The sequence below is a fragment of the Hippocampus bargibanti genome, linkage group LG08, assembly GCF_051943395.1.
Source record: "Hippocampus bargibanti isolate YZ-2025 linkage group LG08, ASM5194339v1, whole genome shotgun sequence".
In the NCBI taxonomy this organism is placed as follows: Eukaryota; Metazoa; Chordata; class Actinopteri; order Syngnathiformes; family Syngnathidae; genus Hippocampus; species Hippocampus bargibanti.
In genome coordinates, this window is record NC_142741.1 from 5,837,060 (window position 1) to 5,851,272 (window position 14,213).

At 46.1% G+C, this 14,213-nt stretch overlaps 3 protein-coding genes across 12 annotated transcripts in view; 1 reads left to right on the plus strand and 2 right to left on the minus strand.

The window, feature by feature from the left end:
* obsl1b (obscurin like cytoskeletal adaptor 1b) overlaps positions 1-3,838 on the plus strand; it is a 34,631-nt gene extending 30,793 nt beyond the window's left edge. For 2 of the 6 annotated variants that reach the window (XM_089002315.1, XM_089002313.1), the window contains 4 exons: positions 1,689-1,850; positions 2,331-2,435; positions 2,505-2,771; positions 3,326-3,833. In XM_089002315.1, coding sequence (XP_088858441.1) covers positions 1,689-1,850; positions 2,331-2,435; positions 2,505-2,771; positions 3,326-3,603 — 812 coding nt within the window. In that variant the 3' untranslated portion in view covers positions 3,604-3,833. Of the gene's footprint in view, positions 1-1,688; positions 1,851-2,330; positions 2,436-2,504; positions 2,772-3,325 lie in introns of all 6 variants that reach the window. The other 4 variants (XM_089002309.1, XM_089002312.1, XM_089002314.1 and 1 more) reach the window with 4 other exon arrangements.
* A 155-nt stretch (positions 3,839-3,993) lies between these two features.
* LOC148894427 (uncharacterized) lies at positions 3,994-8,407 on the minus strand. Its single transcript, XM_089002316.1, has 6 exons — positions 6,134-8,407; positions 5,441-5,542; positions 4,941-4,997; positions 4,547-4,639; positions 4,286-4,471; positions 3,994-4,228 (listed from the first exon to the last, which is right to left on the minus strand). The coding sequence occupies exons 1-6, from the start codon at positions 7,694-7,696 to the stop codon at positions 4,100-4,102; spliced, it is 2,130 nt and encodes a 709-aa protein (XP_088858442.1). The 5' UTR covers positions 7,697-8,407; the 3' UTR covers positions 3,994-4,099.
* A 3,293-nt stretch (positions 8,408-11,700) lies between these two features.
* The window catches only part of spegb (striated muscle enriched protein kinase b), a 39,505-nt gene continuing 36,992 nt past the window's right edge, over positions 11,701-14,213 (minus strand). For all 5 annotated transcript variants that reach the window (XM_089002297.1, XM_089002296.1, XM_089002295.1 and 2 more), the window contains one exon: positions 11,701-13,741. In XM_089002297.1, the coding sequence (XP_088858423.1) occupies positions 13,507-13,741 (235 nt within the window). In that variant the 3' untranslated portion in view covers positions 11,701-13,506. The remainder of the gene's footprint in view (positions 13,742-14,213) is intronic.

A 14,213-nucleotide genomic window follows, 5' to 3' on the forward strand; every position in this document is an offset into this window, starting at 1 on the left:
TAAAATAAGGTATATTTTTTGTCGTTTTAAGGCTCATTTAGTAGAAAATTATGTTTTATGAGGACCTGGAAACAGATTATTCTAATTTTTAATGGTTTCTTATGGGAAATAAATCTTTGGAAGATGAACTTTTCGCCTTACACGCACTTTCTGGGAATCAATTTTTTGAAAATTTCGTAAGCTGAGGTCTCACTGTACTTTTATCCAACATTCTCTCATTCTTTCAATCACCGATGCCCCCCTTGCTGCCCCCCGCCCGCCTATTCACCCCCTCAAAAAAAAAAAAAACTACAACAAAAACTGGTGGCATCCGTGCCTGAGAAAATTTTTAAACCAAAAGGAAAATCCATCTGGGAAACCCACGTCAATCAAAGCCTTTCTACAACCAGAAAATAAACCCCTACCCCAAAACTGAAGTCTAATTCCAACTGAAAATCTTCATCACGCTGCACAAATTGAAACGGGGACTCTTCGGAAACTGGTCCGTTTTCCAAATCCAGACAGTTGACCCGCATTCAATGGCCACGGTACTATTTCTCCAGACGGTATTCATTGACATTCACGTGTAAAGGTAGAAGAACACGGAACGTTCCTCTATGTCACGATTTGCAAGGTAGTGGTGGCAGTGATGGACGCCAAAAAAGCAGGCAGGATGAAGGAACAGGGTCCAAAGTAACAAACAAAAACAGAACTACAACATGACTGAAAACAAGACGAAACAAACCTGACAGGGTGGAAGCAAACAATGACCCGACAGCGAGTGGTCGTGCCGGTAATCCTCCACTTCTGACAAGTGGTAAGTCATCAGACACAAAACAGGTCCAAAGTAACAAATAAAACCAGGACTACAACATGACTGAAAACAAAGACGAAACAAACCAGACAGGGTGGAAGCAAACAGTGACCCGAGAGCGAGGGGTCGTGCCGGTAATTCTACACTCCTGACAAGCGGCAAGTCATCAGACACAAAACAGGTCCAAAGTAACAAACAAAACCAGGACTACAACATTACCAAAAACAAAGACCAAAGCAAACCTGACAGGGTGGAAGCCAACAATGATCCGACGGCCATTGGTCGTGTCGGTAGTATTCCACTAATGACAAGTGGCAAATTATCAGACACAAAATGGGTCCAAAGTAACAAACAAAACCAGGACTACTACATGACTGAAAACAAAGACAAAACAAACCTGACAGGGTGGAAGTAAACAATGACGTGACTCAGAGTGGTCGTGCGATAGTCCTCCACTAATGACAAGTGGCCAACAGCTGTACAGCGGCAGGAGAACCCCTACTTTATGACCCGTTGATCATAAATCGAAACGCTGCTCCTGAAACTCTGCATTGACCGCTTTACTATTCAAGTGTCAAATGTATGTCCTTGTTTTTAAAAAATAGACACAAGGTTTATAAAACAAAAGTCGTTGCGCCATTTACTAATCGCTTTGCTTTCCATTGAGTCCACCTCATCAATGACCCGCTAACACGCTAGGCCGCATTAAAAACTACAACCCATCTCATCACTGCCATCTGCTGGAATTTTCGCTCCCGCAATGACAAACCGCTAGCATCGCCGTGTGCTGCTACGGTCCGCGAAATGCAACGTGAACCGTCGGTGACGAAACAGGGAATCGAATGTTCCTCACGAGCACAATAGGGACATGATACGGAAAAATATACGTTTGCAGAACGGGAGCTGCTGGTTGTCCAGGGCCTGGAGGATCTAAGCATCGCAGAAGATCAAAACGCTGTCTTCCTTTGCGAGATCTCCGTGGAAGACGTGCCGGGAGAATGGTACAAAAACGGAGAGATGATCCATCACACAAGTACCATCAAGACCCGACAGGAAGGTCAGTGGAACCGTTGATGATGGAGCATATGCTATGTTGGGAGAATTCGGAAGGTAAACAAATCCTTCGATGAAAAGGTTTCTTCAGACGTCATCTGTACTTCTTTGAAGGTCTTATCCACGATGCTTCGTCCCAACCTGAGAACAAGGACCAAACATAGCAGAATCCTGCACCGCGACATCTGGACAGTAGGGATATATATATATAGGGCCGAAACTACCAGTAAGACTTTAGTTCCCTGACGAAGCATCTTGGATAAGAAGTGAAACGTCCGACACCTTCAAAGAAACCTTTTCATCGATGGACCACTCCTATACGACTGAGAGCTTACACAGACATAAATCCTATTTTGGGGGTTGTGGCAATGCCAACCAACAAAGATTTTTCATGCTCATTAGATCCCAAAATGCCTCAGAAGAAAGTTAAAAGTTGCTTTCAAAGAAGCATTAAGGTTTAAAATCAAACTTGTTGACGTTCCAGGGACCAAACACTTTCTCCTCATGTGCAACGTACGACCTGAGGACTCCGGGGAGATCCGATTTGTTGCCAGACACGTGGCTTCGGTTGCCAAGTTGCAGGTGAAAGGTAACATTTCTCCCAGATTGTTTTTCTTCTCAAAAGAACCAAAGTAAAGCCAAAAAAGTGATCTTCCAGAGATTCCCCTGAGCATCGTCAAGCCCCTGCAGGATAAAACGGCACTGGAGAAGAGCCGGGTGATGTTGGACTGCACCGTGTCCAATCCGCGCTGCAGCATCCGCTGGTACAAAGGCAGCAACGTCATTCTGCCCTCCGAACGCTTCGAGATTAGCAGCGAGGGCTGCTATCGCAAACTGATCATCCAGCATGTGGCGCTGGACGACCAAGGCACCTACAGCATGCAGGTCGGGGAGTACACGTGCTCGGCAAAACTGACGGTGGAGGGTAAGAGGCGTCCGCCGCCGGCAAGTTCACCTCAACGGGCTCTGTTTGACTAACAGCATCGATGTTAACATCATCAATTGCATCGTAACCAGTCAACGGACATTTTAGGGCAGTGGCGCAAAGTTGAGCGTTTGGTCCGCCCGGTCGCGGGGGGTCTGGGGGGAGGGGTTGATTTTATGTGGGTGTTTACTCCCAGACATGGGGATGTAAAAAAATGAAATACTGTTGCCGTTCTCCCTTCCTTAAAATAGTAGCTATGCTCAAAATCCCATTCGGATATTCGGCGGTTTACATAACTGCAAAATCCCCAGAAGAGTATTTGTGGGCCATGTGTATCGCAGTTTTTAAAAATGTATCTCACGATCTATTGGTTCATATTTTCTGGTGAACAAAAAGGTTTTGATTGATTGATGAACATTTGGAGTCAGTATCTGCAGTTGTTCAAGGAGTGATGCAACACAGTTCCGTTTTTCACCACTAGATATCAGTGGAGAGTCTATTGAAACGAGGTAAACAACCCCGCTCCTTTCCTCCCATTGGTCTTCCCAACACAGCCCAGCCTGTTGCCATGGTGAGAGAGCTCCAAGATGCCCGAGTGGTGGCCCCCGGGGAAGCCCGTTTCGAATGCGAGGTGTCCACCCCAGTCCACAAACTGCCCACCTGGAGCCTAAACGGAGAACCGGTTTCGCCTGGACCTCAGGTGCGCCTGGAGAAACTGGGCGCCGTCCACAGGCTGACCCTGCGACAAACCTCGACGGCCATGAGCGGAGTGGTCGACTTTTCTTGCGGACACGCCAAAAGCTCAGCTCAGCTCAGAGTCTTGAGTGAGTGACGGTGCAAGTGCAGTGTGTTCACATCCCATAACGTCATTTGTTCAAACAGTGTTTTCATTTTGAAGTAGACGGCTTTTTAGGAACCGATGATTCCGTGTGCTTAAACTGTGTTGCGTTTAGTGTGTCGTTTCGTCTTCTTCTGTAAGGTCATGTAAATAATGTGAGCTGACATGTCTCTATGTCCTGATTTCAATAAATGAATAAATGATATAGATCGGTATGATTGAGTTCAAGCATCGTATTTCATGCTCAGGTTTGATAGGACAATGCATCCTTACAGATTCCCAAAAGGGATTAAAAGTGCGTCTTTGTAGAAAAATGTGGTGGTTGGGGGAAAAAAAAAAACACCTGCCACCTACAGGATCTGGAGGATCACTGCCCCACTTGGCCCGAACGCAAACAGAGTGCTTTTGCGTCCTGGTTTAGAACCACAAACACTGTAAACGGTCCATGAGAAATCCAAACCCACCGCAATGCAGATCTCGACGCTGGCGCTTATCCAAGGGTCCTCTGCTCCTTCAGGACGTCGTGGATATCGTCCACGTTGCTTAGCCTTTCGAAAAATGGAATCAGGTCGAGGAGCTCGCTATCCGACATGTCGTCGAACCAGGATGCCACAGGAACCTAAAAGACGGCAATGTTTAGAAGGCGTCTTGGGCCAATATGGACGGAAAAGCTTACAGCGTTGTCCGGGTGAAAGGTGTAGGAGGCCGGCGAGTTATCGATGATGATGACTTTGTTGAGGTCCCTTCCTAAATGACTCAAGTCTTTGACATAATTGCCTTTGTGGAAGACGCAGGCCTCCCTGAAGAGACGACTTCGGAAAGCGCCCCATTTGTCCAGGATGTCTGACACGGGATCTGCATACTGTCGAAGGAAAAATCAAGCAAATTTAGCTTCCGCGGAAACTGTGACACAGATCAACCTTGGAACAAGACAGACCTTGGAGAGGCTGGCCGTGAATAAGACACATTCAAACATCTCCCCCATGCGCCTGAGGAATTCATCCACATGGGGTCGCTTGGAGACATAAACCTGATGGGACATATGGCGACAACAACAACAACAAAAAGACAGAAAAGGACAAATGTGACGTATGTGCTGTTTACAGCTCTGCAGAAACAACACCGGGTTTTGAGAAAGCTCGGACAACCGTGCAAGCAGACACATGCGTGCAAGCAGACTTGACGTTATGCGTATCGAGACCGTTCTGGTCCCCGTCTTCTCTCGTCCGTGTCGGGGTTGTGGTTGGGTTTGGATGGGGGGGTCAGGCATTTTTTGGTTGTATTTTAATATAGTCCAAGCGGGTATGTCGTACTGTGTTTGAGGAACTTACCTGGTAAACCGTTCCGTCAATGTCCACCGGAGTGATGAAATCAGCGTGGTTGACAGGCTGTCCACAGAAAAAAAAATGTCCAGATCAAAAATCGGGGGGAGGGGCATTGAGACTGAATAAAAGCAAGCAAAGGAACAACTCGTGAGTAAAGCGTAATTAGTCTGTTGGACCACCCATAAGACCGTCTGTCATGCCAGGACCAGAAAAATTCTGGATAACCCAGGTTTGAAGTTCAACAAAATTGGTCATTAAGATTTGAGAAAGCCATTTTGGGTTGAATCCAATTTCATCTGAAATGGTGCCGACAAACTATTGTTATAAAGTCTAGAATCAGAATGTCCCTCCAGGTACGCTATCACCAAATTGTGGTAGTCCTTTCAAGAAGGAGCCATGCGTTTCATTGCATTGACTAACTGCTCCGCCATGGAATCGATCCCGACATCCTGCCCAATCATACCGGGGAAAAATCTCCAGGTTGTCGAACGAATCGAATAACTCACCGTGAACGAACTGTGCACTAAGGTTTCGTCCAAGTCGATAACCACACAGATCTTCCCAGTGTCATGAGATTCCAGTTGAGGAAGCAGCGCCTTTGTTGGCACCTGGGAAGAACAAAAGACCGTGGACAATCTCAAGTCCTTTGCCAAAACGTCCCTGAGTGCCAACAAGCACCAACTGATTTTGATTCACTTCACCGCGGCAGGAATGAGTGTTGTTTTAATGACGGCTTTTCGAAGCTGCTCCAGCGGCTGTCGTGTCAACAGATCAAACATAGCACCGTTTCTTTATCCCAACTTGTCATCGTTATCATCATCACTCGTCTAAAAACAAATTGATCAGCTGCTACCAGTTGGTCGAGCAAAGCGTTCTCTGGGGCAAACTGAAAGAGATGGCCCCGGTCTCCCAAGTCTCTGGCCTGTGATCTCAGTCAAGGAGTCATGCTGCACAGTTGTCTGGTTGTTGAAAGGTCAGACAACGTGAGCTCTAGAAGAACTTATTAGTATCTTGCCTTTTTGCTTCAATTTTGCTATTGTATATATGATACTTGCTCCATGTGCAGCAATTTGTTGAACCACAATAATTGTTTTGTTTTAAAATACTATAAATAAATGTATAAATACTATAGATAGAGTTCAGTCTGTGAAATGCTAACGTTAAATCTGGGCCATCAACAATCTGCAGAGACAACGTACCTGTGTACTTGGCGGTATGCAGTAGTTGCAGCGGCAATCAGGATCACCATCGCGGTCCTCATCGTCCAAGTCCTCGGTCGTCCCGGTCTGTCCTGAGGTGTCCCCTTCTTCAGTCTTGTCAGACTCAGAGACGACACTGTGAATAATATCTGCTTGGACTTCTCTTGGGATTTCAATCGAAGCAGAGTCTTCGTTTAAGGCCTTGGAATCTTCTCTTGCAAAGGAGTGTCCGTTCACGTCGCCGACTTGGCTTTCCTGTCGAGACTGCAACTTGTTCTGAGACGGAACCTGGTGGCCTTCATTCTGCGCACTGATCATCTTCTCATTCAAAACAAGGCCGTGCTGCAATTGTTTTGATGATGTAGGAAGGCTTTTAATTTGGGGATTTTCATTTAATGGTTCTGCGGCATGACAGGTTTTGTCCTCCTTCACATTGCTCTTCTCACAAACATCGTCCAGTTCATGTAGAGTTTTGCTGTCTTCTGGTCTGGCCCACGAATAGGCATTCTTTTCTGGGTTTACTTCTGTGAGCCGACGCGCAGTTTGAGGTTGCTTAAGTTGTTCACCATACAGGCAATCCAGGATGTCTCCTCCATCAAAACAAGAGATGTAGCGTTGTGACCGTGTAAAGGTTGGTCTATGATAGTCGGTCTTGTCAAATAAATCAAAATAATCTTCGAGGACAAAATCAGATGTTTTTGTTTCCTCATCGGAGAGGTTACGTGCTTCTTCATCATCCTCGCATGATTCCCATTGAGTCTGGTCGTCACTCAAGTCTTTTGACACTCCTTTTTCAGATTCGGATTCAGAGAAATTCAAGCTGTTTTCAAAGTCCTCTGCGCAAGTCTTGAACGCCTTACTCTCAGAAGAAGAGCCATCTGAGGAGAGGTCACCTTCCATGAGGAATCCCACGGAGATCATATCTGAAGTGTTCTGCTTTGATGTCAGACTTGGTTCATTTACGTTCTCACATGCAGCCACAACGTGGCCCTGACCCTTATGAAAGTGAACTCTCGGAAGGGCACTTGGGTGGCAGCGGTTCATGTCTTCGGAAACGGTCCACAGCACATCGTCACTAAACCTTTCCTGGCTGTCATCTGACAAGTAGCCCAACTCACCATTGTCTGCTGAGACCTTCCGATGATTTTGGATGCCGGCGTACTCACTGAGCTTTGCATCACACTCCGAATCATCCACCGGGCAATGACAAACGCAGGGCTCAGAGGTTCCAGAAAGTCTCACGTACCATCTTTCTAACGGGTAGCTTGACCTCACAGTCTTCTTGTGGCTTGTAATGCATTGCAGAACGTTGCCGGTTCCCGAATACCTATCAGATCTCTCAGAGTCTCCAGTGCAATCTGTAAAAACTTCAGAATTGTCCTTGCGAAGTCTGGAAGGGCTGATTTGCGCACCGTCGAGCAGCGGTGTGGAAAGTCTTGCGAGGACGTTGCCATCGAATGCCGCACTTGTCTGTCCTTCTATTAAGCCGGCAACCTGGCATTGTTCAGTCAGTCGTGGCCCTAGTTTGGCGGCATCCCTCTGCTCAGTTTCTTCCAAATACATTTCAAGGCCTTTTCTTTTTCCACTTCAGATTCAATGCAACGCACAACACATCGGGTCTGACTCGAACTCGGGATGATTCGGAGTCCAAAGTCCAACTGGCTTGCCGGTGAACCGTCACCTCCATGAGTAGGGAATATTTACGTAGATGACGTGGGGTGAGACCAACGCTCCCCCGGGAAACAGGAGCAGCTCGCGTGTTGACTTGACAGCTTGTCACAACCCAAAAACCGAGTGCCCGACTCCACCCCCCACCTCTCGCGGAGACCAAGTCATTTATTTTGGGGACTTGGAAAGAAGTGATAAATAACTTTGGAAATATCGGCTCACATATTAGGCCAAAGTAATACATAAATCTGAAGGTTACAACCAATGGCATTGGGGGGATTTGTACAGTCTATATAAATTTATTTATTTGTCATATTTATCACCTACACATTAAATTGGCAGCTGTTCCTCCTCTTTGTATATTTCAAGGCGCTTGCAGATTTACCTAGTTGGTCTGTGGAAGCTTTCAGTCGTCTTTGAAGGAGTCAGACGTTTCGCTTCTCCAAGAGGCTTCATCAGCTAACTAAAATTTTGCTGGTAGCTCTGGCCCTATATACAGTAAAGTCTCGTTATATCGATATTCAAGGGAGTCCGAAAAAATATCAATATAACCGTGACTATCGATATATCCGACCCTGTTTGCATGTAATTTTCTCCGTGCGTGCATAGAAATAGTATCGATATAACCGGGACTATCGATATATCCGATATCGATATAACGAGACTTTACTGTATATATATATATATATATATGTGTGTGTGTTTTTTTATAGAAATTTGTTCACTGATGAAGCCTCTTGGATGAGAAGCGAAACGTCCGACACCTTCAAAGAAGTACAGATGACGGCTGTAGAAACCTTTTCATCCTTGACCTACTTAAAAAAAAGCATGACCTGATTTCTAGCCCAATTCCGCCGAGGCGCCCAATTCCATAGACGGCTGAGGCGATACTGAAAGTAAACAAAGTCATGAAACGGTGTTCATTATCACTTGGGTGTTCCGCTCCGGCCATTTCTCGGTCCCAAGTCGAAACGTTTGTGTGCAAACACTTATGAAGAAATTGGGCAGGTGAAGCTCGTCGTCGCAAAAAAAAAATATGGTCGCGCAGTGCATTCGCTCTTCTAAGGTTTCATACATTAAGGTGTTCAAAATAGCCCGTGGAAGCCGCCGGGTGGTAAACGATGAGGCGTACGCTCTCTCAGCACTCCCCACAGACGACCCACCGGAGGTAGGAAGGGGACTCGCTGAGATTGAAGGAACCACTCGGTTACGTTTTCATTTGGATTGATCAAGTAGGGCAATGTTAACATTGATTTGTTGTGCGTTCTGGGGATAAAACATTCTCATGGCCTCCCCAAATTCATAACGGCCCCCCCGAGAGGAAACCGTAACTACAATGTGGCTAACAGCAAAAACTGAATCTGACACCCTTGCGCTACATAAAGCAATTCCGTCCTTTCCAGGTCACATATGCTGATGTAGGGTCGCACGTCACGTCGGGGTCACCCGGACGAAGACAAATTACCTCTAAAATGCCTTTCCATCAAAGGGCAATGGTGAGGAAAACGCACCGTGAACCCGAGTGTCACGCGATAAATCTCTCCCAGCGGCAGAATTGCTCACCGGGCACCTCATGCGCTACGGACTGGGATCTTGGTGCCGATACAAGAGGCCGTCGTGGCGATAATGAGACGACAGCGTTTCAGACTAGCAGCAACGACCTCGCGCTACATCGGTATGTTTTTTTTGGCCTGCTGACTTGAAAGCGGCTCCTCTGCTGGAAGGAAGGCTTCCTGCTAAGGCATGCATTAGCGCTGAGCTGTTTTGAATTCTACGCCTAGGTAGCAAGAAAGAGACCCCACCTCTTCCCCGCAATCCCTCCCGCCATGCTGATTTTCTGCCATGTTGATACCCGATACGCTGTTACAGTCTGAAAACCTGGTTCGCACCCCCTTCAACGCACGAAGAATGGACCTGGTCACCTCGGCCAAACTGGACTCTGGTCAACCCAGATGCTCTCCCCATCAATCCACCTTAGAGTCCAAGTAAACAACCAAAACCACCTCCCATTATTATAAATTCATTATTCAAACGACCTTGTCATGCCCTCAACATGTTAATAATAATAATAACAATAGATTTCATTTCTAAGTGCCTTTCAAAACTCTCAATGTCACTTTACAGTCACAGAATAAGTTTTTCTGTGGGTGAGTAGAGGCAGCCACATGCGCCAGCGTTCACTCAACACGGAATAACTCAAAAGGATAGAAAGCTAGCTAGCTAGCTAGATAATAGATAGATAGATAGCTAATATGTTTCCTGACTCAAATAGCTAGCTAGCTAGATAGATAGCCAGTTTCCTGACTTGACTTGAAGCTAGCTCGATTGATAAGCATAGATATATATATTAGAGATATTCAGCTAGGTGAATGGAAAGGGAGCTCGCTGGCGATCGAGCTAGCCAGCAATCGAGCCAGCCAGCAAGCGAGCCAGCCAGCGATCGAGATAGTTGTTAGCACCAACGTGTTCGGACTCGCAAAGCCAATTCCAATGAGGTGGGGATGTTGCGTGACATATCAAGAGTGCAAAACTGTCCCGAGTAGTAAACCAGCAGGGGCAATATGGAGACCTTTTTACAACACGTGAGCTAAAAAATAAAAATAAAAAATACGACTTGCATTTTCTGGGGCGGCGGGAGGTGATGTTGCTTACTGAGCTGAATGGCTCGTCATGTGAAACTCAAGACATGACTTCCATTCCTGACCGCAGGCCCCCCTCTCGATGGCAACCATGTTCTGCACCAGAGATTTGAAGCTTGTAAAATGCGTCGCAGCGTCACCTTCTGGTGAGCCTTCGTATGCGCTGCTGATTGAAACCACGGGCGTGCCGGGAGTCAATCCCAGCAGTTTCCGAACAGTATGTTGGCCGACCCCCAACTGGTGACCTAATTGCAAGGTCACAATTACCCAAGTTCCTCCTCCACTGGTCCTTGGGCGCTCTGCACGGTGAATATCCGACCTTCTATCTGACCTTATCAGTGAGAGTTACAAAAATCTATCTAAGTGTGATATGTGCTCCTCCTTCCTCTAGAGGTCAGTGATATGGGGTGAGTGTAGTTCAGTAATTTTTGTACTCCCCTGCACCCCTTTGGAGGCCACATGGATCTTGCTAATTGCTGATGAGACACACCTAGATCCTGGGCAGCCTACATAAGGGGTTGCTCCAGGCTCAATCACTCTATCATCTGCCTGCCAAGACCAGACCTTTGTCCGTGTGGTTCATTGGATTGACTACTGACTACTAAGAATATATTCTTCATTTTCCTAGAACCAACTTGTGTCTGGTCTCCCTTTTATGTTATTAGCTTTGCCGTACCGTAACATAGTGACATGAAGTGCTGTGTCCATCGGGGAAAATACAATCAGTGGTGACTTGTGGGGCTTCTAGTGCGCTTTGAATTACTTTATGAACTTGTTTCTCGGTCCACCTGGGCAGAGGTGGCGGTCCCAGACCTAAGCTCAGATAGGTCCCTGCTCTAAGGTTGGGGGGGAGCAGTGGACTACTCCCTGAAGCTAGTCGGATTACCTCATTCGTTCTGTCTGATTACGTCTAATGTACTATCTCTGACTCGATTGCCTCATGAGCTCTAATATCACCTCATTAGGGTGATATAGATTGGGTCAGAGTGACCAGCACAACTTTAGTTCGTTCACAAAGCTCTTCGGATGAGGAGCGAAGTGTCCGACGCCTTCAAAGAAGTACAGATGACGGCTGAAGAACCCTTTTCCTCGATGGACCACTCCTGTATGACTGAGATCCTACACAGATCTATGGGATAGTGGACTAAAGTATGTTTTTAAGAAACCTGGTTTAGTTTCCCGGTTGTCTGATCCAATGGGAGGCGGCGGGGGGGGGGGGGGGGGGGACCCATCCCACGGTCACTTTTCACGTTGTCATCGTATTTGTCACCATTTTTTTTAATTTATTGCATAGCCACGTATCATGCCATTTTTCATGCCAAAACAAGTCACAAAGAATCAAAAACGGAGGCTGAAACAAAACAGTCATTCAATAAATAAACAAACGTGGAATATGCATGCAGTGAAGTCACCGTCACACTCAGGATAGTCATCGGAGCAAACATTTCATTCGTGGAAATATATATTATTTTTGTTGTTGTTCTCGGAACCTAACATTCATCACGACGCACCGCAATGCACTTTTCACCAAATACAGCATTGCTGGTTTTACAGTACATACAGTGGTACCTCAGCTTACAAACTTTTCACTTTACGAACATTAAATTCACGAGAATAAAATCTTGGCATATAAACTAGTTTTCGGCAGACGTACCAAACCACACAGCGCCACGGTGGCTGGCGGACTAGTTTTCGGCGGAAGAACGCCAAACCACATGGTCGAACGGTGGCTGGCGGACTAGTTTTCCACGCCCACTTTCTTTGAGTGCACACAATGCAGATGGGGTTTGTTATCTATCGAGTGTAGAACTTTCGCTTTTTTGGGACCGAAAAAAAGACCCTACAACAGTCTAGTGTTAAGCCGAAGAAGGAGATCATCGAAAAACAAGAACAAGGTGTGCGTTTGTGTCACTTAGCGTCCCAGTACCAGTATGCTAGGTTGACCATTGCTACGTGTGGCTACGGGTGTTTCTGTGTGGTCTAAGCAACGGTCTCAGGCAATAGAAAAGGTTGAAAAACTTCAGATAGCAGGCGACCGTGTGAGTGAGGGTATACCGTGTGAGTGAGGGTATTATCGCCGAGAAAGAATGGCAACTTCACTCAGATATCATCAAGAGGCAACTACATCAACGACCATCACAAATGTCAATAAAATGACTTTATTATACCGTACAGATTATTTCTTAAATTACAATACAATAGCACATTTATTATACATAAAATAAGGTATATTTTGTGGAGTTTTAAGGCTTATTTAGTAGAAAATTCAGTTTTATGGGGACCTGGGAACGGATTATTCTCATTTTAATGGTTTCTTATGGGAAATAAATATTTGGAAGACGGACTTTTCACCTTACACTTTCTGGGAACCAATTAAATTCGTAATCTGAGGTATCACTGTATTTCAGAAAACCCTGCAGTCTGGTTTGAGAGTACATACTTCAATCCTGACATAGCAAAGGCGTAAGTAAAGATAGGAAGTGCCCTCCAACAGCCTGACGTGGGTGTTTTGGAAAGTGTGAGGGAACCAGAGTACCCGGAGAAAAGCCGTCCAGGCTCATGGTGACAAAGGCATAATTCACACAGGGAGATAAACATCGAACCTACGACCTCCTCCACCGTGAGGTTGATGCGCTAATCGCTGGACCGCCCCCCATTTTTTAACCTTCACTTATGGTACACGATCCACGAGGCATTTTTCCCAGAGAAAATTGTTGTCCCCTATTTTTGATCATTTCAAAATAAAAGCATCTCCTGAGATTCAACTACTCTTTCCTTGCTTTCCCGTTGAAGGTCCAAGTATTGATCAAAGTAACCCTTGTGGCACGCCCACCAATGCATCTTTTGCTAAAAAAAGACCGAGTCCTTAAAACTGTGCCGGAACCTCAAATCAGTCTTGGTAGGTAGCACAAACGGGAGGCTTTTAATAAAGGGAGAATTCAGTCAGTACTTCGCCAATGGAGTTCCACAACTCCGGTTTTAAAGGCTTGACGTTAGCAACATCCGACGCTTTGGCTGTCCCTCCTGCTCTTCCTCTGGCGTCGTCGACGTCTTGTGTGAATAAGTTTAGTGAGGGACCGGGGAAACGGGCAGACCGGGGGTAGGGCTTTGCGGAGAGTTCTTGTAGGACCGAAGGAGAACCTTATGCTGGGTGGCCACCGCCTCTCGTCTGTGCTGCTGCTCGCTCAAATATTCTTTGAGGCGAGTGGTTGTAAAGGTAAGAGTCTGCCGACGAAGACGCATCAGGTAGGCGTCTTGAAGCCAAGGATGACTGAAGCAGTCCTTGATGGAGGAACGAGCCCTGTTGAGGAAGCCAAATGGGGCAAAATTCAACCACGGATTTCCACCCGGACCCGTTTGTCGTAAGCGCGTCAAGCTAGATATTGACGGGAAGGAAAAAATGGCCAAAAGTAAACTTTAAAGGACAACTGACACCCTTTTTTGTTTCCTAACTGACATTTTACGTTTTATAGCCTCGAAAATACCCAAAACACGCAGGCTGATATTTTTAGTCAAACGCAAAACACCAATAAAAATGACTTAAAGTTGCCCAAAACTGCCACTAATGAGCTCAAAACTGGAGAGATTGGGAAAGTCCCGCTCCCAGTTGGTGACGTCTCGTCAGGATACTCCTTCACGAACTGCCTTGCTCCAGAATCAAAACAATGGCTTCAGAGAGTTCAGATTCGGAAAAAAAGACCCTTTCTTGTTACTCATCCAGTTATGAATATGATTCAAATAGTTCTGAAGGCGAAAGCATAAGTGTTTGCCAT

Coding starts and splice junctions, on each gene's coding strand:
- LOC148894427 (XM_089002316.1), bottom strand. CDS start 7,696: ATGTATTTGGAAGAAACTGAGCAGAGGGATGCCGCCAAACTAGGGCCA. Junction 5,543..6,133: donor GCATACCGCCAAGTACACAG/GTACGTTGTCTC, acceptor TGTTCTTCCCAG/GTGCCAACAAAGGCGCTGCT. Junction 4,229..4,285: donor CCTTTCACCCGGACAACGCT/GTAAGCTTTTCC, acceptor GCCGTCTTTTAG/GTTCCTGTGGCATCCTGGTT.